Here is a 25660-nt window from a genome sequence, read left to right on the forward strand (position 1 = left end):
CCCACCTGTGGGACTCCATCCCCGCAGGTGTGCAAGCCTTTGGAGAGGGGACGCAGCCTGTCGACAACCCGTTGCCGCCCCCAAGGGGTCTGTGGGGAGGCAAGGGGGGCGGGGCGTGAGAGGCGGGCGTCCTCAGAACAGGGAGCGTCCTCGGTTGGGGGGAGCAGCAGCCCTGCTGTGCCACCGTGGCTGACCACTCCTGCCACTGCAGAGCTGCCCGCAGGGACGAGCTCCACCTGGACCCCCTGGCCAGCACCTCCGTGGTCGGTGGGGAACCCAGAACCGTCTGCAGGGTCCCCAGTCCAGCAGGTGAGGCGTCCCCTGCGTTGTGGGTACTTGGGGGGCAGCGAGGGAGCAGGTGGGACTCTGCAGCCGCTGGGGTCTCCCAGCTGAGATCTGAGCCCAGCGTGGGGATGGGAGGGGCCCCTGTGCAGTCAGCACCAGGGATCCAGGCGCTGGTCCCAGTGACCCGGGGCCACTGCATGCACCATCACCAGTGGCTGGCTGGTTGTCAGGTGGCCCAGGCCCCGCTGAGCCACCCCAGGTGCTCTGATACCCCAGGTGTGGACTGGGGCTCGCTCGGGAGCCTCAGGCGTGCACCCAGGTTCACGCGGCTCAGACCACAGGGTCGGGGGTGCCCTGGGGTCTGGCGTCCCTCCTGACTCCGGACTGGGGCAGTGCTGCCAGAGCCCCGGTGAGTATGGGCCTGGGACGGCCCTTTAGGAGCAGAGGTGCCCCTCTCCGGGGCACCTTGTGCAGACCCCGCGTGGTCAGTGCACCAGCCCGGGAGGGGGCTCCGGGCGGGAGTGCGGCTGGCCTTGCCCCCGGCCGTCTTCACGGCCCCAACAGCCATGGCAGGTGAGGGTCCCCCGTCCACTTTCTGGGGACTTGCCAAACTGTCCTTGAACTGACTGGGAACCACCCTGTGGGCGGCCATGTGGTCTCGGTCACGTGGCCCCACGTGGTCTGGCTATGCGGGGGCCGGCTCCTCTCACCGCCGGCCCTGCCGTGGGCGCGTCTTCTGTCCAGCGCCGCGGGCCCAGCTGCAGAGTGGACAGACTCATTCCCTGAGGTCTGCTCAGCGCCCAGACCTTAGACGACCTGTTCCTGGCCTGGGCAGGGGGCTCGTTGGCCACCTCCCCCTGGACACGCAGGCCGCGCCCTCCCTGTAAGTCTCAGGTTGGTGCCGACTCAGCCGGGCGGACCCGGGGGTGGCCCGAGCGGCGTGGAGGGTGGGTGTCGGGGCCTCCCCGTGGTGTCTGCAGGGAAGGCTCGCACCCCCTCACGCACAGTTCAGAAGTGACCGTGGGCGAGAGTGGCCATCGGGTAGTGTCAGCCCCACCACCGTGGCCAGAGGGTCAGGCTGTGAGAGCCCCGCGGCCCAGGGCCTGGGACCTGCGCCCCCGGCTCCTTGCCCTGAGGGCCTCCACACCCTGCGGTCTCCCCACAGTGACACCACCGTCTGTCCCCACGTCCCTCTGTGACCCGAGTTCGGAATCCCCGGCCGCTGTGTCCGTTTTTGCCCCAAGGTGAGCCTGGGGCTGAAAATCTTTAAATTCTTTATTTGAAAATACAAACGTGATCTCATGAAACGTTTTTAAACTGCTCTGCACGGCAAATAAAACTCAACTTTACACATGCTGTACACAAAAACAATAAAAGATATGCTGATGTGGGCGCTCCCTCTGGGGGAGCAGCTGCGGCCGGGACAGTGGCCCCTGCGGGGGCGCCCACGGGCTCCTGGAATGTTCCTGACGACCACACCCCTCCCCGAAGTCAGCGCACATCCACGACCGCAGGCAGATCTTCTGGGGCGGCGCCTGGTTGCCGCTCAGCCAGACGACGCGAGCCTGCAAACACCTACACTTGGAAGCTGGACAGTGGGGCCAAGGTCACCCTGACCGCTGGGGACGCTGGGGCGCGTGCGTCCTCACCGCCAGGCTGGGTCTGGGGCTCTCGCACGCGCGTCAGCTCCTCCAGGGCGGGTGGGGACCCACCTCAGTGACCGTGACCACCTCTGGCCAGCTTCTGTGCTGAATAAATAAGGTCTCTCCATACAAACGCACTTCACCTTCTGTAAAAGGGCTCAACAAGCACACAGTTCTGCTCCTGAGGCAGAGGCCGCGTTCACGCCCCACGGAGGCCACAGGTCACGAGGGCGGCAGGTCGTCATCCCCGTGGTCGTACTCATATAGCTCGACGGCGCCCAGGCCGGTTGGCACCTCGAAGAAGGGCCTCTGGGCCAGCGGAGACCGCAGCGTGCTCAGCTTCTGGTCCACGGGGCTGAGCTCCGCCTCATACCTGCAGGGAGGGGCTTGGTGAGGATGCGGGCGGGCGCGCACCCCACCTGTGCTCCCCTACGGACAGAGGTGCTGCTGGCAGCCCCCCGACGCGTGAGCGCAGGACTGCCACGCCGACGACCTCCTTGCTGAGTCCTGCCCGCGGGGAAAACAGGCACGTCCTCCACCCAAACTCCTCCAGAGGGTGGGTGGAGGCACCCTCACTGTTGCAGGAGGCCAGCGTGACCCCGGTGCCAAAGCAGGGCACAGTGTCACAAGAAGTGCAAGTAACCTCTGCAGCACAGTCCAAGGACAAACGAGAAGGCCCACGAACCGTGACCAGGTTTGTCACGGGAAGGCAAGGCCGGCTCAACTACAAGAACCTCGCCGTATCTGTATCGGCAGACGACAGGCGAGGAGCCATCTGGCCAAGGCACCTGACAAAGGGCAGGATTCAGAGTCTCTGCGGACGGCAGTGAAGCGGGGTGTCCGCAGGCTGGGGAAGCATGTGGGCGGAAACATCCCACAGCAGCGTCACGCTTCCCGGGCAGCGGGGGACTCCACACCTGACGTGGATCAAGGCCAGGCCATCTCCCTTCACCACTTTCCTTCAGCATCGTGCTGGGTGGTGGGGGAACCGCAACGAGGGGAATAAACCGTATTTCTCTACATCACCAGTGAACTGCGGGGATGGAGACTTTAGCAGGACCTTTCCAACGCCGAAAACGATGACGCACTCAAGTACAAATCTCACAAAATACGCGTAAGATCCATACACTGGAAATTACAAGACACTGGCAGGAGAAATCAGAGACCTAAATAAACGGAAAGAGTGCTCTGTGGATCAGGAAACTCGATGTCACTAAGGTGTCGCTGTACCCAGAGCGCTCGTTCCTTCCTCAGAGTCTCAACTTAATATTGTGTAGAGACAAGCTTGTTCCTAAGCGTCCACATCAAAACAAAGGAACCAGAGCAGCCAGCACCACGCTGAAGGGTGCAGGGTCTCACCACGCAGAGGCCGGGTTACCTCGGAGCTGCAGGAAGCACAGCCGGGGGTGGGGCGGCAAGAGGCCAGCCACACCAGTCACGGGACAGACGGTCCCGAGACCAGCTCACAGGTGGTCACCCGGTCACGGTGCCAAGTCTCACCATGTAGAGACCCGGCTCAGCCCAGTAAACGTTCCCCAGGCTCTTCCCGGACAGTCAGGCCGACTCTATATGATTCACACAGAAGCCAGAGCAACTGGAGTGACCCAGACGATTCTGGGCAAGACCAGAGTCGGAGGCCTCGCTACGTGAGTCCACTGCCCCCACCCCGAGGCCACGGCAGGCGAGACGGCGTTGCACTGCTGGCTGGACAGATGAGCGTCAGCAGAACCGAAGGAACTCACAGACAGACCCCACAGACACGGTCAACTGATTCTCCACAGAGATGCTGACCTGGGGGTCTTGCGTTAAACTGGACATCCACGTGCATAAAGAAATAACCCGGACCAGACCCCATGCCCCGCAGGGGAGGTCACTCAGAGCAGACCACAGACCCAGCGTAAAGTGGAAAACGCTGAAACTTCCAGAAGGGTCTCTGTGGCTTTGGATTAGGCAATCCTTTCTTACACGCGACACCAAAGCCCAGCCCGTAAAGACAAAGTGACAAATGGCAGTTCATCAAAGTTCACAGCGTCTCCTCCGTGGTACACAAGGTTAGGAGAAGGAAGAGATACACCACAAACCGCTGGCAAATACAAGTCCCCTCCCTCCGGAAGGACTTGTATCCAGAGGTAAAGGACCCCTGAGACTCGATCAGAAGGAAACAAGTCACCCACGATGGGAAACAGACAGAAGACACAGCCATTCACCAGAAAAGGGCAACAAGGACACGAACAGCTAAAGCCAGGGTGCAATCCTGCTGCACACGTCCGAGTGGCTACAATTTAAAAAACAAGCCAACCGTAACCACGGCAGAGCCGGCAAGGCTGTGCAGCCGTGGGAACGCACGCCCAACGCTGGCGGGGACGCAAAGTGGCGCAGACACGTGGGAAGATGGGTGGGCGGCTCGTGGAGGTAAAGGTGCGTCTGTCTACCAGGTGACCCGGAACCCCCCGCCCAGGTTCTGAGCCAGGAGACGAGCGCTTACAGCCCCACAAATCCAGCTCGCACAGCTCGACACCAGGGCCGGCCACACGTGCCCAGGCCCGAAGCAACGGACACCAGCAAGCCAACGTCCGTCGCTGCTGAGGACGCGGCCAGGTGTGAAGGGGCCCAGCTCCTGACGCGCCCAGGGACCCGCAGAGCTCTCGGAGGCCTCGTGCTGAGAGCAAAGGCAGGCATGCAGGGGCTGTGGGGTTCCACCTCTGTGACCTTCTGGAGAAGGACCACCTGGACCAAAGACAAGGCCTAAGGGTGGGCGGGATCTGGGGTGATGGGCGTGCTCACCCTCCTGCCCACTCGGAACCCCCTCAGGATGGTTCCCTGGGCAGGCAGAGCTGCTATCAGCAAACTGAAGCCCCCCCCTCAGAGGCAGAGGGTGACCCTCAGGCCCTGGGCTCCACCGCCACCCCATGCACCACACGAGCAGCCGGGCCAACCCCAGCCCCGGTGCCGAGCAGCCCCGTCAGGGGAAGAGGCAGGTCGGGAGGCTGTGGGCGGGGGTCCGAGCCCGCCAGGGACGCAGGCATGAACACTGGACCCCAACACTCCTCTACTGCAAGGCTGCTTTCAAGCCTGAGGACCAAGGCCCTGGGGGAGACGCCCAGTCCCCAGCCCCGCTCCCCTCAGCTGTCCACACCCGTCAGCCACGGGGGAGGAGGGACATCGTCGGCAGACGTGCCCACTGAGCTATAGCCATGCTCCCCGACGGGAGACTCCACGAGGGGCTGCCGTGCCGGCTCCCCCGGCCGCCCCTCCGCAGGGGTGGGGTCTGCGCCCCTCCAGCCGCCTGTCGGTCCCACCCGCAGAGGGCAGAGGGAGCTCAGGAGACGGAAACCTGGGAGAGCCCGTGGGAGCCGGGGAAGGAACTACCTCAGCAGCAAGCCCTTCCGGGGTCAGGGCGGCGTGAGGCCGGGCGGTGGGGAGTGGGGCAGGGGGCTGAGGGCCCAGCCTCCGTGGGTCCCTGCCCTCCGGGGGGACAGCGGCACGTGGAGCGGGGCAGGAGTCTCTTGCCTGCGGCCTCAGGCCTCAGGCCGTGACATGGGGCGAGTGTCCCCGCGCCCCCCAGCGGGCCGTCCCCGCGTCCCGGGCCCCCATGCCCGCCGCACCCTTACCCGTCCTCCCAGGGCTCCCCCATGGCCTCCTCAGCCACCAGGATGTCGTACTCCTCAGCGGCGTACCTCTCCCAGTCAGACAGCTCGGGACCCTCGCTCTCGCTCTCCTGCGGGAAGCACGCGCGTCGTGTCACACAGGGCGGGGGGGACCCAGAGGTGCCCCCCTGCGCCCCCTCCACGCCCCCCTACTCACCCTGAACAGGGAGATCTGCTCTCTCTGCTCGTGGTCCAGGTACTTCTCGATGTTGAAGAAGGTGTCGAAGAAGACACTGGCCAGCTTGCACCTCTTCAGGTCGTGAAGCGTGATCCTCCCTGCGGGCGAGGGCGGCACGTGAGCACACGCGGCTCCCACGCACACCCAGGAGCCACGTCACCTCCGTGCGTGCGTGCGTAACGACACGCCTTAGGACACGGCACCCCCTGCCGCGAACCAGGCCACGGGAGAAGCCCGTGGGGTGGAAGGGGTCGGGAGACAGGGCCCAACACAGCGAGGGCCGCCCGCCAGTCACCTGAGGGCGGGACCCAAGCTGCCCTGGACCCGCGGACATGGGGCAGGAACCCGCAGCCAGGGCAGGAAGGCCCAGGCCACCATGGCCCTCGGTGACGACACCTGAGACCAGGGTCCAGGACACGGACGCACGACACCGACTAAGGCGGGTGGGTTCGGGCAGACCCTCCCTTTGACCCTGGAAGGTGTCCTGAGCGCCCCCGGACAGACACACCTGGTGGGCTCCCGGCTCCCACACCCACCAAACACAGCCCGGGGGCCCCAGCACAGGCCCTCTGAAGTGCCCACACCAGGGGTCCCGGGCTTGGTCTCCCCACGTGGGCCCTGAAGGAGCTCAGGCACAGGACCACGGGGCTGGGGACCACCTTCCCAGCCCCCGAGGACCCACTCCCCCGGGGTGTCCCTGTGCCACTGGGGGACCCGCCCCCCGGCATCACCTTCGCTTTGGGGCTTCACCAGGTCCAGCATCTGGCACAGGCAGTCCTCAAAGGGCAGGGCCTCAATGGCCATGCTGTCCAGCCGGCGGCACTGCTCCTCATAGAAGTACTCCAGCTCGAACATGGACAGCACCCCGTCCCCATCCAGGTCCATGCAGCGGAACCAGTACTCAATGCTGTGACACCGGGCCACGGTCAGCATGGCCGCCCAGGACGGACCCCACCACCCGGGGACCCCTCCCCCAGTGTGAGCCCCGCCTGGGACGGACCTCACCACCCGGGGACCCCTCCCCTGGTGTGAGCCCCGCCTGAAACAGGCGCCACCCCCTGGGGACCCCTCCCCCAGTGTGAGCCCCGCCTGGGACAGACGCCACCCCCTGGGGACCCCTCCCCCAGTGCGAGCCCCGCCTGGGACAGACGCCACCACCCGGGGACCCCTCCCCCAGTGCGAGCCCCGCCTGGGACAGACGCCACCACCCGGGGACCCCTCCCCCAGTGCGAGCCCCGCCTGGGACAGGCGCCACAACCCGGGGACCCCTCCCCCAGTGCGAGCCCCGCCTGGGACAGACGCCACCACCCGGGGACCCCTCCCCCAGTGCGAGCCCCGCCTGGGACAGGCGCCACAACCCGGGGACCCCTCCCCCAGTGTGAGCCCCGCCTGGGACAGGCGCCACAACCCGGGGACCCCTCCCCCAGTGTGAGCCCCACCTGGGACAGACGCCACCCCCTGGGGACCCCTCCCCCAGTGCGAGCCCCGCCTGTGTCTGACCTTGCTCAGGTGGATCACGGAGCGGGGGCGCCCTCGCTCAGGGGTGACCAGTAGCCCCTGCTTCTAAGTGTTCTAGCAAGTGGAGCAGAGGACAGCTGCCAGACACTCACCTGGTCGGGGTTTTCTTGTCTTCCTCGGAGATCAAGAACCAGACAAAGTCAGCGTAGCTTATTTTTCCTTCTTTCTGCACTTTTTTCCCTCTGGATTCAGGGCCGAATCGAGAGACAAAGACTGCGTCAGGGAGAAGCAGCCTGAGGACGGGTCCCCGCCCACCTCCCCCGGGGCGTGGGGAACCCTGCGTCTGGCCCAGTCCTGTACCCTTGGTTCCTACTCGGGACAAGGCCTGAGACAGACCATGTGACCCGGAGGAGGGTCCCTGGGGCCCAGCTCTGGCAGGAGCAGCCGCCACGGTCACAGCCTCAGGTGCAGGGGCCTGTGTCCCCCGACTCACGACCTCGTGGCAAAGGCGTGTATGTGTCCCAAGCTACGACCCCGTGTGACAATGGCGTGCCCCTTACATGTGACCTCATGTGGGTGGCACGTGTCCCTGACTCGTGACCTCGTGTGACAAAGGTGTGTACGCGTGTCCCTAACCCACGACCTCACGTGACGATGGCACGCACTCCCAGAGCACGGCCACCTCACATCAGGAGCGAACGAGTCAGGTGCGGACGCGCGTGCGGAACGTCAGCCCACACGCTGACAGGACCAGCTAGCTGAGCGGCGGGCCTCACCGCGTCACGGCTCCCGAGAAGATCCTCTCGATCATCTTGGTAGATATGGCTGCGAAAGAGGAAGCAGGCCGTGAGCCCCGCACGCCGCTCCCGGCCCCACGTCGCAGCCTCGCAGGCGGCTGGGCGGGCTCAGGTCTGAATGCCGAGACCCAAGCCCAGTCAGGCGGAACCCTCAGGACCCAATCTCCTGCTCCCGGCCTCCCTCGGGCGCTGCCCGGCACGTTCCAGTCCAGGACCTGAGCCCAGAGCAAAGCGAGAGTGAAGAGCTGGCCCAGGGGCCCCAAGACAGAGCGGGCGGTAAAGGCAGGACACACACGTCCGCCCTTGCAGAGGCTCTGCCTCCAAACACTCAGTCTGCTGTGATCAGCACACAAATGCATCCAACCCCCAGGCAACTAAGAGGATAAAAGAGTGAGACACCAAATTGGTGGGCTGGGGCTGCCACAATGACGGGCGGCTTCAACAGCACACGTTATGTCTCCCCCAGTCCCGGACGCTGGAGTCTGAGATCCAAGGGTCAGCAGGGCTGGTCCCTCCCGAGGCCTCTCCCCTGGGCGTGTAGACGGCCGTCTCCTCCCTGGGTCCTCACAGGGTCGTCCCTCTGCGTGTGTCCTGACCTCCTCTTCTTATAAGGACACCAGTGCTATGGGATCAGGACCCACCCTAGTGACCTCATTGTACCTTCGTCCCCTCCTTAAAGACCCCATGTCCAAATCCAGTCACATCCTGAGGTACCGGGGGGTCAGGGCTTCATCGTGTTAATTTTGGGGACACTTTTCAGCCCATACCCGAGACCTATAACCACAAAAATGGAGAAATAAAGACAAAGTGTCTTTTCCCCCAAGTCATCCTGCCTCAATGAAAGTCACCTCTAATGGGAAATGACTGGATGGTGTCAGAGGCTGAACAGTGTTTCTCAGAAAGACATGTCCACGTCCTCACTCCTGGGCTGGGAACGGGACCTTATATGGAAGCAGGGTCTCTGCAGATGTGATGCAGTGAAGGGTCTGAGATGAGGTCCTCCTGGATGAGGGTGGCCCTAAATCCAATGACAGGGTCCTTCTAAGAGACAGAAGAGGAGAGACACAGACACAGAGGAGAAGCCCCGGGAAGACGAAGGAAGAGACGGGAGGGATGCGGCCACAAGCCCAGGGACGCCTGGAGCCCCCAGAAGCTGGAAGAGGCGGGAAGGACCCTCCCCTGGAGCCTCTGGAGGGAGCGCGGCCCTGGGACACCTTGACCTCAGACGTCTGGTCCCCAGGGCTGGGGGAGGACGGATTTTAAGCCCCTGATTTGCAGTCATCCGATACAGCCGCCTCAGGAAGCCCCTCCTGGATGACAGTCCTTCATAAATGTGTTGATTCTGGACCTCTGGCCTCAGAACTGGGAGGATAATTTCCTGTTCTTTGAGGGTCCGCGCCACCCCCCGCCTGCCACGACGGGAGCCCCAGGGAACTGGACAGCTGACTCAGACTCACTGCCACGACCGGCAATCTGAGAACAGAACCTGCTCGTCCGTGGGACACGGGAAAGGTCAGCTCTGCCCCTCTGCCCGTTCCTTCCCATGACGTAAGGAGGACCCCTGCCGCTTCTCGTGCAGGACCTGGTAGGTTAGGAAGCGGCAGAGGGACGGGGAGGGACGCATCACGGCGCTCACGTCCACAGCGGGGGGGCTGTGCCCGAAGCCACCCAGTGTCCTGTGCTGGCCGCAAGACCACGGTCCCCACAGTCAGTCGTGTCTCAAGGCCACAACGCCACCAGCCTTTCCTGGTGACAAAGCCCTAACACCAGCCCCACGAGATGCCCTGACGTGAGACCTCGACGGGGTGGACACAGGGATGTGGGCACCAGGAGAGAGCCGTGGGGACGGGCGGGGACAGGTGACCCCCGATCTGGGGAGCCACGTGCCAGCCACCACGGGTCTGCGCCTGGAGCTATTCCCGAGATCACAGAGGCAGTTGGAGTTGAGACCAGGCGTCGAATTTAGGGACGGAGTTGAGAGAGACCCACGTCCGCTCAGGCGTCCACACGCCAGCGTTCACGGCACCCTCGCGAGGCCAGTCAGAGAGATACAGCAAGCAGACGGTGCGCTGGGGAGCTCACGTCAGGGGACCGTCCGGGTCCCGTCGACCAAAGACAAAACATATGCCCGGAGGATTGAGAAATTCGGTCGTGCGTGTGGGTACATGAAAAATCCGTTATGTGAAAACGTGCAGTCTTAAGAAAACTGTTTCTAAAACTAAGAACCCGTGGCGCACTTAAATTCTGGTCCACTCTGCACCCTGAACATGTGATTTCTTGTCACGGGAGGTGGGAGATGATCATTTTCTCTTATCCCAGAAGCATTTACACTGGATCCCCCGCTGCTCCTGAGCTGTGCGGAGGCCAGAGTTCCCCTTTTCAGGCCCCTCTGCGATGAGAACGCAGGGAAGCTCAGACAAACCCAGAAGCCAGAAGTGAAATCTCTCAGGGAACTGCGTCTCTGCTCCGCCGCTCCCTCCCCTCAGGACGACTACTGGGGGGCCACCGCTGTCCGACCCACCACGGCCCGAGAGGCCCCGAGCTGGAATTTGGCCTTGGGACGGTGCCCCGAGCCGCCCACGCAGACAGAGCACCGTCCACCCCACGGACGGGCGCTCGAGGCCCCGACACAGAGCAGGAAGCCGCGGGAGGAGGGAGGGAGGGGAACGCTGCCCCACCTGCAGAACAGGTGTTTGCTCAGCTACGGGAACAGGTGCTGGGAGCTCAGGGCGGCACCCAGACTGGCCCACACTGGGGCTCATCAGGAGACCGGGCATGAAATGATGGGTGGGGTGGCCCCCAAATACCTGAGGACAAATGGAGGGGAGGTGGGGCGGGGAGAGCGGGGGGATGGACGGATGCGGCCTGTGTGTGGCAGCCACTACCTCTACTCAGGACGGGGCTCCACGCCCCCAGAGAGCACCTCCACCAATGGCAGGGCCTGTGCATCCCGGTCCCCGTGCCTCCCGTGCTGTGACCTGCGTACGCCCCGGTCCCCGTGTGTCCCGTGCTGTGACCTGCGTACGCCCCGGTCCCCGTGCGTCCTGTGCTGTGACCTGCGTCTGCCCCGGTCCCCGTGCGTCCCGTGCTGTGACCTGCGTACGTCCCGGTCCCCATGCGTCCTGTGCTGTGACCTGCGTCCGCCCCGGTCCCCGTGCGTCCCGTGCTGTGACCTGCGTACGCCCCGGTCCCCGTGCGTCCCGTGCTGTGTCCCGTGCTGTGACCTGCGTACGCCCCGGTCCCCATGCGTCCCGTGCTGTGACCTGCGTACGCCCCGGTCCCCGTGCGTCCCGTGCTGTGACCTGCGTACGCCCTGGTCCCCGTGCGTCCCGTGCCATGTCCCGTGCCCGCCCCGTTCCCCACGCGTCCTGTGCTGTGTCCCGTGTCTGTCCCGGTCCCCACAGGTCTCGTGCCGTGTCCCGTGCCCACCCCGTTCCCCATGCGTCCCGTGCCCGCCCCGTTCCCCATGCGTCCCGTGCCGTGTCCTGTGTCCGCCCCGTTCCCCATACGTCCCGTGCCGTGTCTCGTGTCCGCGCCGTTCCCCATGCGTCCTGTGCTGTGTCCCGTGTCTGTCCCAGTCCCCGCAGGTCCCGTGCCGTGTCCTGTGTCCGCCCCGTTCCCCATGCGTCCTGTGCTGTGTCCCGTGTCTGCCCCAGTCCCCACGCGTCCTGAACCATGTCCCGTGTCCGCCCCGGTCCCCAGGGTCCTATACTGTGTCCCGTGTCCACCCCAGTCCCCACGCGTCCTGTGCCGTGTCCCGTGTCCGCCCCAGTCCCCAGGGTCCTGTGCCATGTCCCGTGTCCGCCCCGGTCCCCAGGGTCCTGTGCCGTGTTCCGTGTCCGCCCCCGTCCCCATGTGTCCTGTGCCATGTCCCATGTCTGCCCCGTTCCCCACGCATCCTGTACTGTGTCCTGTGTCTGTCCCGGTCCCCACGCGTCCTGTGCCGTGTCCCGTGTCTGCCCCGTTCCCTACGCGTCCTGTGCCGTATCCCATGTCCACCCTGGTCCCCATGCGTCCTGTGCCGTGTCCTGTATCTGCCCCTTTCCCCACGCGTCCTGTGCCGTGTCCCATGTCTGCCCCGTTCCCCACGCATCCTGTACTGTGTCCCATGTCCGCCCCGGTCCCCATGCGTCCTGTGCCGTGTCCCGTGTCCGCCCTGGTCCCCAGGGTCCTGTGCTATGTCCCTGTCTCCCGTGTGTCCTGTAGGAGGAGACCAGAGGCAGGACAAGGTTCAGGCCTCGAGGGTCAGGGGAGGCAGCCACGCTGGCCTCCCTGGAGACGCAGGAGCCCGGCAGGGCAGCGCCCGCCCCAGTGCTGTGTCCCCGCCGCCCGCAGGCCGCGTCCTCACCGTGGTCATTGTGCCGGGCCAGGTCCTGCGCGTCAATGAGCAGGTCGTGGTCCGTGTCCAGCTCCCAGAACTTGCAGTAGATGACGTAGAAGTGCTCGTAGGAGAAGAACTCCGTCAGCTGGTTGATGTCCACCTCGTCTTCCAGGAGCGCCACGTTCTGCCAGGACACACCCAGAAAACCGCTGCCAGGAACCTCCGGCTGCAGCGTGGAGACGGGCCTCCCGCAGGAGGGACACCCCCCAGGAGTCTCACGTCGTGAGGGCGGAGGGTCAGAGCTGGTGGAGACCTGCTTGAGGGCTGGGAGCCCAGCACCCAGGTCGGGGTGCGCCCGGTCAGGTCTGCGAGACTGCAGCACGGAGCAGCCCAAGCACGTACGCTCTCGTGGCCGGGGGCTCCTGACGCGAGCGGGTCAGCCCCGCGCTTGTTGACACACACACGTCCACAGAACCCGGGTGCACGGGGGTGGGGCCATGCCTCCGGGATGGATGAGGGGAAAGGAAGGGTACAAGACGAACGGAAGAAGAAAAACGGTGGGCGGGTGGGTAAATGAAAGGCAGGAAAATGAATGGATGATGGACGAGTCGGGGGATGAAGGATGGATGACAGGTGGGTGGGGTGATGGTGACAGGTGGGCAGACGAACGGGGTGGCCGCTGAGAAGGTGGGTGCTGGAGGGAGGGATGGAGGGAGGGAGGATGGGAGGGGGGAGGGAGGGGTGGTGGTGAGGGATGGAGGGTGGGATGGTGGACAGATGGATGACCTAGGAGTTGGTGTAGCGATGGGTTACTGGTGGGGGCTGGAGGGATGAACGAGAGTGTGGGTAGACGAAGAAGTGGATGATGGGTGGGGGATGGATGCAGGCACAGGTGATAGGTTGCTGGAGGAATGGGTAACGGCCGGGTAGATGGACAAGAAGGTGGACGACGGGTGGGTGGACTGGCTGGGAGAAACAGGTGATGCGTCAGTCGATGGAGGGACGGGTGACAGGCTGGTGGGTGCAGGGAGAGACGACGGGTGGGCGGAGGGGTGGGTGCACCGACGGATGACGTGTACGTGGGTAAAGGTGCACTGCTGGCAGTGGACCTGGATGACGCCGGGGAAGGGAGGGGGGGGGTGGGGTAACGAGGACGGCTGGGTAGACGCGTGCGCTGCCCGCTGACAGGCTGGTGGAGGGATGGGGGATCGATGCGAGCCAGGTGCAGGGATGGGTGGATGGGCCGTGGTGGAACCTGGGGAGGACGGATGAGTGGGCGGGGGCATGCAGAAGGCCCTGTGTCCCCTCGGCCAGCCACCACCCACCTGCAGGAACGTGCTCCTCCGGAGCTCTGCGCACGTGATCCTCCCGGACCAGGACCTGTTGACCGTGTAGAAGATCCTCTGTATGACCTGTAGGAGGAGGCCCGTCGGCTGAGCACCGGGACGTGGGGGGCTGGGGGCCCTGCACGTGACTGTGCAGCAACCCCACGTGTGGTGCTGCAGGAACCCAGCCTGGGACCTCGCCTACGAGCTCCTGCCTGGCCTCACCAGGAGCTCCGCACCCTGGGCTGCAGGGCCCCATGTCGCCAGCAGAGGGCGACCGCCCCACATGTCACCAGACCGGGGCGGGGGGGGGGGGGGGAAGCAGCCCCGCCTCCAGCTGCAGGGAGGACACAGGTGGCAGGAGAAGTGGACCTGCTGCCACATGTGGGGGGATGTCCGGGTGAGACGGCCGCACCTGAGCTGGGACAGCACAGGCACGCAGTTCCTGCGTGGCTAGGAGCCCTTATTACACTGCGGGTGGTTTGAGAGACTGCCCCGAATGCTTCCGCGGACACTCAACTGACCACTGAATGAAAAACGTTAACTTAAAGCCAGAGAGTGGCCCCTGCCCCCTGCACAGTTGAGGCCCACCTTGGCCACGGGGCTCAGCTCCGCTCCCAGGTGGGCATGTCCCCAACTGTGATACCCCTCACCTGTCCCAGGGCATCTGCTCACCTGTCCTCATCTGAGACGTCCCCTCGCCTGTCCCTGTCACGGGCTGTCCCCTCACCTGTCCTCCCAGGGCATCCCTGCCAACCTGTCCTCGTCTGAGACATCCCCTTCCCCCGTCCCTGCTGGAGGCTGTCCTCCCACCCCCCGGACGTGCCCTGCCTTGTCCTGTCTGCGCAGGGAGGTCGGGGCATGGGAACGGAGCACCTGGCGCACAGCCCCGTTCACACGCAGCACTCCCTGCTGCCGCTGGAATGAGGAACGGCTCCAGGCACCGCTCTTCGGAGACGGGCCCTCAGGGCGATGCAGAGCGGTGAGGGGGTGGAGGGAGGCCTGGGGAACCACGGGCACGCGGACTGCCATGAGCATGCGCTCCGCGACGCACGACAAGCGTGCCCCCGGCCGGCGTGCCACGGGGCTGCCGCGCTGCCCACCTCCACCTAGAGCCGGAGGGCCGTCCTCCCCGGGTGCCCTCTGACCAGGGCGGGGGCGGGGGATGGGCCATGGGGTCCTCCTGTCCCCAGGCCAGGCCGGCATCCCACCTGCAGCGCTCAGAGCGCCGTGCTCCAACTCGCTGGGCGTGCTCGCCTGGACCCGAGGAGACCCGGCCCTCAGGAGGAGGGGCCCGGGTGTCCTCTGAGGCCCCTCCTGCCCAGAGAGGGAGACCGCTGGGTCTCTGGACGTCCCCTCGCCTGCCCCGCCCTGTCCGACCCCGGGGCATGTGGCCAGGACCACCCAGGCTCTCGCTGAGCGCGCCCAGCTGGGGACCCAGGTGGGACACACAGCCCTCCCCGTGCCCGAGCCCCACGCCCGCCTCCTGGTGAGAAAGCGGGCCGTGAAGGGCCACAGGTCCGGGGCTGGGTGTCCGTTCCCTCACGGCGGGCCTGGAGCCCGGGCCTCAGGCGCCCACGGAAGCCACAGGGGCAGCGGACGTGCTCGTACTCACCGTGGTGATGTAGCGGGAGTGGAACTCTGACGCTTCCTTCAGGAATGCCAAGCCCGGGTGGGTGTTCACCACGTCCTGCACACAGGGGATGGGACACGGCCCTGGGATGTGCCGCCAGGCCCAGGGATAAGAACGCACGTGTCCACCAGCAACATCCAGGTTCACACATCCAGCCACAGAGCCACTCACGCAGCATCACCCCAAACACACGGTTACAAGAAATCACATCAAATTAAAGGATCACACAGAATCATCTGGGCCACGAGCTAAGGAAGCAGGCCACCTCTCGCGGCCGAGGGTAATAACCTGACACATGTAAATGTATAAAAGACCACCGTGCAAGTCCATCCCAGATTCTGAGAAAGAAAATTTGCGATATCCTCACTTAACAGAGCACTGCAGTCCCAGGAGCCCTTTAAGTCACTTCTATTCAAATGGTTTTGGTAACTTCGGTTCCTCCGTGTTCACGGGGAACACGCGGGTAACCGGGGACCACCTTCGATTCCCCTCTACAAGATGGAACATAGAGCGCTAAATAAAACCGTGTTTACATGAACTGGAACGGCGTTTGGAAACGAGCATTCTGCAAACCGCGGCCGGCTTCTCGTGGGCGGCCCAGCCCCGAGGGTGCTAACCCCTGTCCGGCTCCACGCTCCGCAGGCTCAGGTGTGGAGCTGTCCGCACCGCCCTGTCTCTCACGCGGGTTTGGAGGGCTGCGTGGAGCCAGCTTCGGGGAGCCCGCCCGCCTCCGGGGTGTAGACACGGGCGCGCCTGTGAGGAGGGGGCGACGCACCTGCAAGAAGGGGATGAAGTCCTCCTGCGCCAGGGAGCTGCCGCCGGGGCTCACGAGCAGGTGGACGAACTTGGCCGCGTCATCATGACAGCTCTGGAGCATCCTGGGCGACAGAGGGCACTCCAGCTGCACCCCACGCGCGGCCACAGGCCCCTCCCCAGACTCCGGGGTCGGGTGCTCCGTGAGGACGGGCACAGACGGATGGGGCCCCGCAAGGGACACGACGGACGTGCCGGGCACCCCCGGACATCCGTCTCAGTCCCTTACTGTCCCGGCCGCAGGAGCGCCGGCCAGTGGAGGCAGAGGCAAGGCCGGACCACCACTCCCGCCCCGGGACTCACTTTCTCCACATGGCGACGAACTTGTGCACGGAGACGGAGCCCGTGCGCTCTCCACCGGCGCCGCAGAAGAGCGGCCCCTTCCAGTAGAGCGGGCAGCCGCAGGCCTGCGGGGGGAAGGGTGGGGGACGACACAGGGTTAGCGCGCCCTGGCACCCCGGCTGCCCGAGCCCCCGAGGCGCTGGGAGCGCACCGCGTGCACACAGCCCGACCGCGCAGCCCAGCGCCTGCGCCAGCCCCAGGGGCCTCCAGGGGAAGGGGCAGCCTCTCCCAGCTGTCACTCCGGAGACGCTGACGGAAATGGCGCTCCCGAGCCTGGGGCACAGACCACCCGCCCCAACTGGAGGTGTCACATCGGCAGCTGTACAGAGGCGACGAGCACGTCTCCAGCCCTGGATGTGCAGCACCTCCGATGACGCGTCGGGACGGCGTAAACGACAGAGCATGTCAGGAGACACTCGGGGTGCAACAAGGACGAGGCTGTGACCCGGGCACATCTCAGGGGTCCAGGCGACCACAGGGCTGGCGTCCACAGCTGTCAGCGCAGGTGCTGACCGGGAAGCAGGCGGAAAACCCCCGCTCTGAGCTTCCCTCCCGTAAACACAGAAGAAGAAGGGCGGAAACAACAAAGGCTGAGAGAAGAGAAAAAGAGAGCAGATACGCGACAGAGAAAGTCAACAAGGCCGAGTCAGCTCTTTGGAAAGCTTTCAAGCAAGTAATCACCCCTCAGCAACACTCCTGGACAAGCAGAAAAAGGAAACACATGCTCCGCACATCAGCGGTCACTGCAGAGCCCACCAGCGCTTGACAGACAGGCAGCGGACACTCCCAATAACTGGAGGCCAGGAAACGTGACGACTGCAGGGCGGACTCCTTGACTAATGAACGTGTCTAACCAGAACTGACAACGGACATCCAGACGGTTCTACATTTCAAGAGACCGAACCCGTGGCTTAAAACCTTCCCACTAAGAAAATCCCGGGCCCAGCTTTAGGGAAGAAATCACGTGGATGGTACCCACACTCTTCCAGAGAATGGAAACAAGGGACGTCTCCCAACTCCTGTTACGAGGCTGCACGTCCTGGACCCTGACACCTGTAAAGGGAGATCAGGCGCCCTCAGCTCCCAGGAACAGAGATGCCAACATCCCACACAAAGCCAGGCTGGCAAATTGAATCCAGCAGTGAAAAAACAAGAAAAATCACAGTGAAACAAACAACAGGCCAGGAAACTTAAGAAGAGGAGGGAACACAGCACTGTAATCAGGGGCGTACACAGGAGCCCACGGCTCACATCTGCACGTGGGGACGCGCGCAGGCCGGCTCTGCCCTGAGCTGGAATGGGACAGGCTCCACCAGCAGAGATGGAGGAGGGGACGCTCCGGGCAGAGACAAAGGGGAAACTCTGGTAATGCAAAAATACGCGACGGTAGGGAGAATTCCGAAAGGGTTACGAAATACCAGAGTTACACTAAGTCCCCTACACACGAACGAGTTCCATCCCGAGAGCACGTTCCGAAGTCCAGTTTGTCGGTAAGTCCAACAAAGTCAGCCTAGGTACCCAACTAACACCATCGGCTGCATAGTACTGTACTATAACAGGTTTCTAATACTTCCCATGCAAATGATACATAAAAAATAAACACAAAAGATGAAGAAAACATTTTTACAGTCCCTTGAAAAGCACAGCAGTCCAGTACAACAGCTGGCACACAGGGGCTGGCATCGAGGGAACAGGCAAGAAGAGTTACTGCCTGGAGGAGGGAGAGGAGGTGGGAGATGGTAGAGCTGAAGGGTCGTCAGTAGTACGAGGTGGAGGGCGAGCTGCAACGTCACTCTCACTCGTGCCTGACGCTGACAGTAAGCACGTGCGTATCTCTAAAAGTTCGCAACTTGAAGGTGCGTACGTAAGGGACTTACTTGTAACAGAAAACCAGCAAAGCTGCGGGATCCCAGGACAATGTACAAAAATCAATTATATTTCCACACACTGGCAACAAGCAATTAGAAAATAAAAAATGTAACAGTGCCGTCTATGAACAGCATAAAAAACATGAACCTACAGGTAAACGTAACTGAAAGTGCGAGATCTCTACAAAGGGAACGAGAAAGCGTGCCTGGGAGAAATCAAAGACCCCCCAGTGGAGGGACAGACCATACAGATTCCTGGACTGGACACTTAATGCTGTTGACACATTTTTGACTGGAGACATTACAGTCACAGGCGTTAGTTTCTGCAAAAATCCCCCGGTCAATAATGTGTTAAAATGTCAACTCTTCCCCAGACGCCCACAGATTCAACGCAAAGCCAATGCACACCCAGCAAGGTGTGTTTTGCAGAAATCAACCAGCTCATTCAAAGCCCACGGGCAAACGCACACGACTGTCAAGGCTTCCGTGCAGTCACAGCAGTGAGGCTGTGCATCAGGGCAAAGAGGAAGGGACCAGTTTAGGGTCAGACGCCCACGTCCACCCACCAACTCAGCACAGACAAGGCTGGCGGCAGCTCCAAGGGAACAATCGTCTATACTGAGAGCCCAGCTGGTCAGCGGGGCAACTCTACAAAACCATGAGGGAGGGAGCCCGGCCCCAAGCGTGGACGGTGAAACTCCAGAAGGAAATGCAGGAGATCGTCCCGATGCTGGAGAAGCAAAGGTTCCCTAAACGTGACTCAATCACCAAAACTCTGAAAGAGAAGGTGGGTAAACTGAACCGCTTCCCCACCAGAACTCCGGGGCAGACGTCGCCGAGGGCACAGAAACAAGCCGCAGACCAGGAAAACGTTCGCAGGGCGTTATCCTGACAAAGGGGCCACACCCAGACTGTAAACGAAGGCAGAGGTACAGGAAAAAAGGCAAAGGGCCCAAGAGAGCGACAGGCCCTGCAGGGAAAAGGATGTGAACACGGCCAGGACTCCGGAGGGAGAGGCAGAGGAAAGGCGCAAACCGGATCCCCACAGAAGCCCACATGGGCGATGGCGCTCACAGGACCTGGCTCACGGGCATCGCCCGCGGGTCGGGGAGCTGCCGGCAGATGGTTTGGCAGGACGCGCCCCCTGACCCGAGCACTGGCCACGCATGCCCGTGGGCAGGGGCCGCCCTGGGGGACACCACCGGAGTCCACTCCTGCCCATCGCGCCAGGCCCAGAACATGCCGGCGCCTTATCCTTGGCGCCCAGGAGGGAGCTGCCCAGCTGCGCGGGAGCCGTGCGTCTGGACGCTCTGTGGCTTCTCGCACACGCTGGGGCGGGGACCACGGGGCGAGGCTCGGGCACAGTGCGGGCTGAAAGGCCTCTACTCCACGCAGGCGGGCGTGCGTCCTGGGCGACGGGCAGCAGAGGCCTCCTGCCAGGGATGCTGGCGCCGGGGCCCCGAGGGGGCTGTGTGAGTCAGGGCGTGGAGGACACTGGCCGCTCCCCGGGGTGGGAGGGCGCAGGCGGCAGGGACAGGGGAGCCAGGGGCCTCGGGCACCTTGCCTGGGGTGCTCGTGCGGGCACGTGAGAGCTCGTTGGGCGGACTCGGGCGATGGCACCATCCTGTCCCACGGCCGTGCGTCCGTCCACCGCACAGCAGGAGCTGTGCCCTTGCCCGTGGGGTGACGCCTGCATTCACGTCCCCAGAATGAGCGGTGCCTGCACTTCCAAGCCCACCCACCCCCCAGGCAGCTGGAGAGCCCATCCTAACGCTTTCACTGTGACCTCCGTCCGCCACCTCTCAGGACCGTCTGCAAACATTCTAAGGGAACGGGAAGCACCAACTCTGAAATCCAGAGGTACGAAGAAACGCGTTTAAAAGTATGGTAAAATGCCACCCTGAAGGGAAAAACACACGACAGGGTCAGGTTTTACAGGTCTGTAACGTCTATCTAGTGTACGTGACGGGAGACCCGGGCACACGCCGAGGCCCGCGTCACCCCGTCAGGAGCAGCCCTGCGGTGACCCCGATCCCCGCCCTCACGCCCCTTACGGCATCCCCCGACGCCCGCGCACACACAGAGCTCCCCGTCCGTCCACACAGCCTGTCCCGAGCACGGCAGCATCTGGCCAGGGCCTGGGGTCTGGCTGTGCTCACGGGGCACAGGGCATCTGACGTCCCCCGTGCAGGACTCTGTGTGCAGGCCGTGCGCAGGTGCGCGCTGGCCTTTGCCCGGTTCCCGGTCAGGCGCCCCGTGGGGTCCCTTAAGGGAGGGAGCCCCAGAGCAGCTGTGCTCCCACCACGAACACCTGGTGCCAGGAGCGTCTTCTGCTCTGATATTTGGCCTCTGCCCCCGGCTCCTGACACGGAGCCCCCAAGTCCCTTGGAATCTCCTGGGGGGACGGGAGCCTGTTTGGTCGTGGATGGGGCTGTCCTTAAAAAGCCCACGCCATGGTTACTGAGCTAGAACTTTCAGCCCCCCAGCATTCTCTGCAGAGGGCGAGGGCAGAGGTGGAGGGAAGCCTCGATCATGCCCATGGGATGAAACCTCTGAAACATCCCCTAAGGGAGCAGGTTCAGGGGCCTTCCAAGTTAGGGAACAAATCCGCCGTACCAGGACAGAGATGCACCCCAACTCCATGGGGACAGACTGCTGCACTAGGGAGCCCCCGACGCCTCACCCTGATGCCTCTTCACCAGGCTGCTCACCTGTACCCCTCATCATACCCTTCATAAGGAACACTTTATAATGAACTGGTGTTTCCCTGAGTCCCGTGGGCTGCTGAGCAAACTGCAGAACTCGAGAGGGGGTCGTGGGAACCCCCAGAATCCAGAGTTGGTCAGACGGACACACAGGTGACAGCCTCGGACTCGGGCCTGGCGTGTGAAATGAGGGCGGCCCTGTGGGTTCAGCACCCCCCCCCCCGTGCTGACTCCAGGCAGAAGGGCTCAGAACTGGATGAACTGCAGGACGCCCAGATCAAAGCCCACACGTGTGCCGAAAGAGGCCTCCGTGCGCCGGGAAAGGAAGCAGAGACTGTCCTTTTCACGGATCAGCCGTTTGCCCCTTTCTGTGTTCAGAGAAGCGGGTCCACTGATCTCGGGCGCGCAGGCTCCCGAGAAGCATGTCTCCGGCAAGAACAAGGGCCGTGTCGCAATGACGAGAGAGAAGAAGGGGTGTGAGGGCGGAGCTGATCTGGGGACAGGAGGTCCTCACACGACACAGCCGCCCACAGAGGCACAAAGGCCACGGCCCCCGGCCCACAGCTCCCCAGGGAAACCCCGCAGTCACTCAGCATCGGGAGCCGCACCCTCACCGACGGAACAGGCAGAAGCTGCCGGAACGCCGGGACCTGGACACGCTCGGAACCCAGGGAGCAAGCTGACACTCAAGGGCTGGACGGCCTTCAAGTGCGCGTTTACCAAGACGACCACCCTCAGCCCAGAAAACAAGTCTCAGTATATCTGGAAGCACTGAGACCAGACAGAGCACCCCTGCCCACGACAGAACTAAACTGGAAATCAGTAACCAAAACATGTCTAAACAAGGTGCAGGAGCTGAAAATCAAAACAACGAAATTCTAAATAACACATCAGCCAAAGGAGAAGTTACAAGACAAACACAAATGTAGTTTGCACTGAATGAGAAGGGAAAAAAAAAAACCACAAAAAAACCCAAAAACCAACACATCAACAATGTTTGGGATGCCCGTCAAGCAGCGCCTGGAAGGAAGTTCACAGCATTACGTGCTTCCGTGAGCAAAGCAGAAAGGCTGAGTGCACAAAGCTGCCTCGTTAAGAAACTGCAAGGAGAACAGTTAGCCCTAAAGGGAGCAGAAGAGAGGAAACAATAAAGACGGGAAATCGATGCGATACGAAATCATTACAAAAAAGTTAGCAAAACTAAAAGCTAGTTCTCAGAAAAGATCAGGAAAATAAAAAAACTTCTGGCCAAGCTGACTGAGGACAAGGACAGAAGACACAAATGCCAACATCAGAAGTGGCAGAGGGACGTCAGTCAGTACAGACCCTAAACGTGTGGAATCTTATCAACAACGTGTGTCAATAAATTCACCAAGTCACGGGAGCTGGGCACACACTTGAAAGACGGGAACTACCCCATCAAACGCAATGTCCACAACCTTCCCAGGGAGAGAATGTCCAACCCCAATGCTTCACCGTGAATTCTGCCAACGTTTAACGTAGAACACCAGCCCAGTTCTAAACACGTGGCTCCGGAAAAGAGGGCAATAGCCCAACCAATTCTGTGAGGCCAGGCCACCCTGCTACCAAACCAGAGAACTCACTAGACAAGGCATCTCTAGATGGGCGTCTTTCCGGAGCCTGGATTTAAACCCTAACAAAACACAAGCAATCAGGATCCAAAAGCACGTAAGCAGGAAGAGACAGGATTTATGATGAAATGGGATTCATCCAAAGACGCAAGACGGCTCGAGGGAAGAAGAAAAACCACAGGAGCCCTCAGTACGTGCAGAAAAGCACTGGGCAAATTTCAACACGCCTTCGAGATTTCACACAGTACAAGGGCTCTCAGCAAACTAGGTTCCTCAACCTGGTAAAGGACACAGGAGCAGCTGCAGCCCCCACACTGCGTCTGCGGGGAGCGACGCGCCCTAAGGCCGGGGAGGAGGGCTGTGCCGCTCCCACACCCTGAGACAACGTCCTCAGGGAGGCCTGGCCAGCACAGTGAACAGGGCAGGAAAGAGGATACAAGACACACAGATTACAGAGGAAACGGGGACACCCTCTTTATCTCTGGAGGACGTGATCGTCTATTAGAAACTCCTAAGGAACCTGAAAAAGTGATTTGATGAGTATGTTTCGTCCAAAGTCAACACACAAAAATCAACAGTACTTCTGTACACTTCAAGGAACAGCCGTAAACTGCAGTAAAATAACGCTACTGACGGTATCATCAAAGATAGGAAACACTGGGTTATGCCCAAGTATTCATAGGTTTGATGAAAGATGAACATGACAAAACGGTACTGAGAGAAATTAACGATGACTTGAAGTCTGAGAAATGCCGGGATCATAAGCCCGCAGACTCGACGTTGGAAAGGCGTGGGCTGTCCCCAAATCCACCTGCGCACGTAGACGAGCACAAGCCGGATCCCAGCAGGCCACCTGCGCACGCAGACGAGCACAAGCCGGATCCCAGCAGGCCACCTGCGCACGCAGACGAGCACAAGCCGGATCCCAGCAGGCTTCTTGCGCAGACGTGCGGCTGTCCCCAACCCACCTGCGCACGCAGACGAGCACAAGCCAGATCCCAGCAGGCTTCTTGCGCAGACGTGCGAAGGTGATTCTGAAGTTCACGTGGGAATGCAGAGACACCAGAACAGTCTCAGCACTTGAGAAGCAGAGAGAAGCAGGAAAATCGGCACTGCCTGAAACGAACACAGCAGTGAAGCTACAGCAGCGGGGCCGTGCTGTCCCGCTGTGACAGACAACCCGTCACCGACACCCAAGAGCGTCCAGGGACAGACTCACGTACGGCAATTCCCGTCGGAAGAAGGTGCCGAGGCAAGTCAGCGGGAGGACGAGGTGCCCAACGAGTGGGTCTGGGGCCACTGGACACCGTGTGCAGAGATGCACCTTCCCTCCTACCCCACATGTGCCAGGACCCAACTCAGAGTGGAGCACAGACCTGAAGGGAAGAGTTACCCGAATCGGCCTTTAGAAGAAAACACAGGAGAAAAATCCTACTGGCTTGGATTTTCCAGCACTTCTCATCAAGGATACAAATGCATAAACCAAGTAGGGGAAAAATCTGAAAGCTGGACACAATCAAAATGAAAAACGTTTGCAATTCCAAAGACTGTTACGAGAGCAGAAAGACGAGCGAGCACGGGGAGACAGCGTCTGCTGCACGTACCTCTGACAAAGGACTGGGATCCAGAATGCATGCAAAGCACACATGACTCACTAGTAAGAAAACACCAGATTTCTAAACGGGCAAATGATCTGAACAGGCGCGTCATCAAAGAAGACATACAATGACAAATGGGCACATTTAAAAGATGCTCACTCAGTACTGTCCGTCATTAGAAATGTGCAAATTAAAACAAGTTATCTCCATATACCCAATAGGATAGAGCTGTGGTCTGAATGTTTGTGTCCCCCCCCCCCGCCCCCGCCCGAGGTGATGGCATTAGGAGGTGGAGCCTTTGGGAGGCGATGAGGTCATGAAGGTGGTGCCCTATGAACGGGATTAGTGTCCTTAGAAAAGGGACTCCAGAGAGCTCCCTCACCGCTTCTTGCGGGTGAGGACACAGCAAGAAACTTCTGTACCCCAGAGGACAGCCCGCACCAGAACCAGCCCTGCTGACACCTTGATCTGGGACATCCAGCCTCCAGAACTAGGAGAAGCAAACTTCTGTTGTTTATAAGCCACCCAGTCTGCAGGATTTGGTACATCAGCCTGAACCAAGACAAATGGCTACAGTGAGAGAGAGAAAAGCAAGCGTGCAGAGGACGTGGAGAGACGGGAACCCACACGTGCGGGTGGGGACGCAAGATGGTGCAGCTGCCGTGGAAGTCAGCTGGGTGGCCCCTCCGTCAGTCAAACACAGAATTACCACATGACCCAGCAATTCCACTCCTAGGTACGTGTACACACACACACACACCACCGCCGCCCCCCAGCCAAAAGAACTGAAAACGGGGCCTCACGCAAACACTCATAGTCAAATGTTCACAGTAGCACTGCTCACAACAGCCAAAAGGTGGAAACCACCCAAACGCCCATCTATGGGTGAGTGAATAAGCAGAACGGGGTCCAAGCACCTAATGGAATATGACCCAGCCATGAGAAGGAGTGAAGCTCTGACACGTGGACCACGTGGATGGACCTTGAGGACATGACGCCAAGTAAAGGAAAGAAGCCAGACACAGGACAATTCGTGTATTGGTTCCATTAATATGAAAGCTTTAGAACAGGCAAATCCACAGAGACAAGAAGCAGAGGAGCGGTGTCAGGGGCTGGGGGAGGGGGAACGCAGTGATGCCAAGGGGCCCAGAGCGTCTTTTGGGGTGATGAGAGTGCTCTGTAACTAGACAGCGGTAAGGGTCGTGCAACACTGTGTATGTAATAAGGGCCCCTAAATTTTAGATTTTAGAATGGCTAACGTGCTGACAGACTTTTATGTGAATTTTACCACAATTAAAAAAAATAAGTACCTACTTCTATTTACATGAAGTTCTAGGAAACTCTAATCCACAGTGACAGAAAGTAGACCAGTGGGGGCCTGGGGCTGGGCCAGGATGGACTGGAAAGAAGCCAATTTTGGGGGACGCTGGAAATGCTTCTCATCTCGACTGTCTG

At 61.6% G+C, this 25660-nt stretch overlaps 1 protein-coding gene across 2 annotated transcripts in view; it reads right to left on the reverse strand.

Moving 5' to 3' along the window:
* Window positions 1–1548: 1548 nt before the first annotated feature.
* Window positions 1549–25660, reverse strand: part of PPP2R3B (protein phosphatase 2 regulatory subunit B''beta) — a 53014-nt gene continuing 28902 nt past the window's right edge. For both annotated transcript variants that reach the window (XM_060292659.2, XM_060292660.1), the window contains exons 3-13: window positions 16404–16507; window positions 16063–16165; window positions 15270–15344; window positions 13655–13741; window positions 12357–12513; window positions 7988–8036; window positions 7364–7453; window positions 6485–6660; window positions 5733–5851; window positions 5540–5646; window positions 1549–2301 (exon numbers count right to left, since the gene is read on the reverse strand). In XM_060292659.2, the coding sequence (XP_060148642.1) occupies window positions 2151–2301; window positions 5540–5646; window positions 5733–5851; window positions 6485–6660; window positions 7364–7453; window positions 7988–8036; window positions 12357–12513; window positions 13655–13741; window positions 15270–15344; window positions 16063–16165; window positions 16404–16507 (1218 nt within the window). In that variant the 3' untranslated portion in view covers window positions 1549–2150. The remainder of the gene's footprint in view (window positions 2302–5539; window positions 5647–5732; window positions 5852–6484; window positions 6661–7363; window positions 7454–7987; window positions 8037–12356; window positions 12514–13654; window positions 13742–15269; window positions 15345–16062; window positions 16166–16403; window positions 16508–25660) is intronic.

The sequence above is a fragment of the Globicephala melas genome, chromosome X (assembly GCF_963455315.2).
Source record: "Globicephala melas chromosome X, mGloMel1.2, whole genome shotgun sequence".
Classification (NCBI taxonomy): Eukaryota; Metazoa; Chordata; class Mammalia; order Artiodactyla; family Delphinidae; genus Globicephala; species Globicephala melas.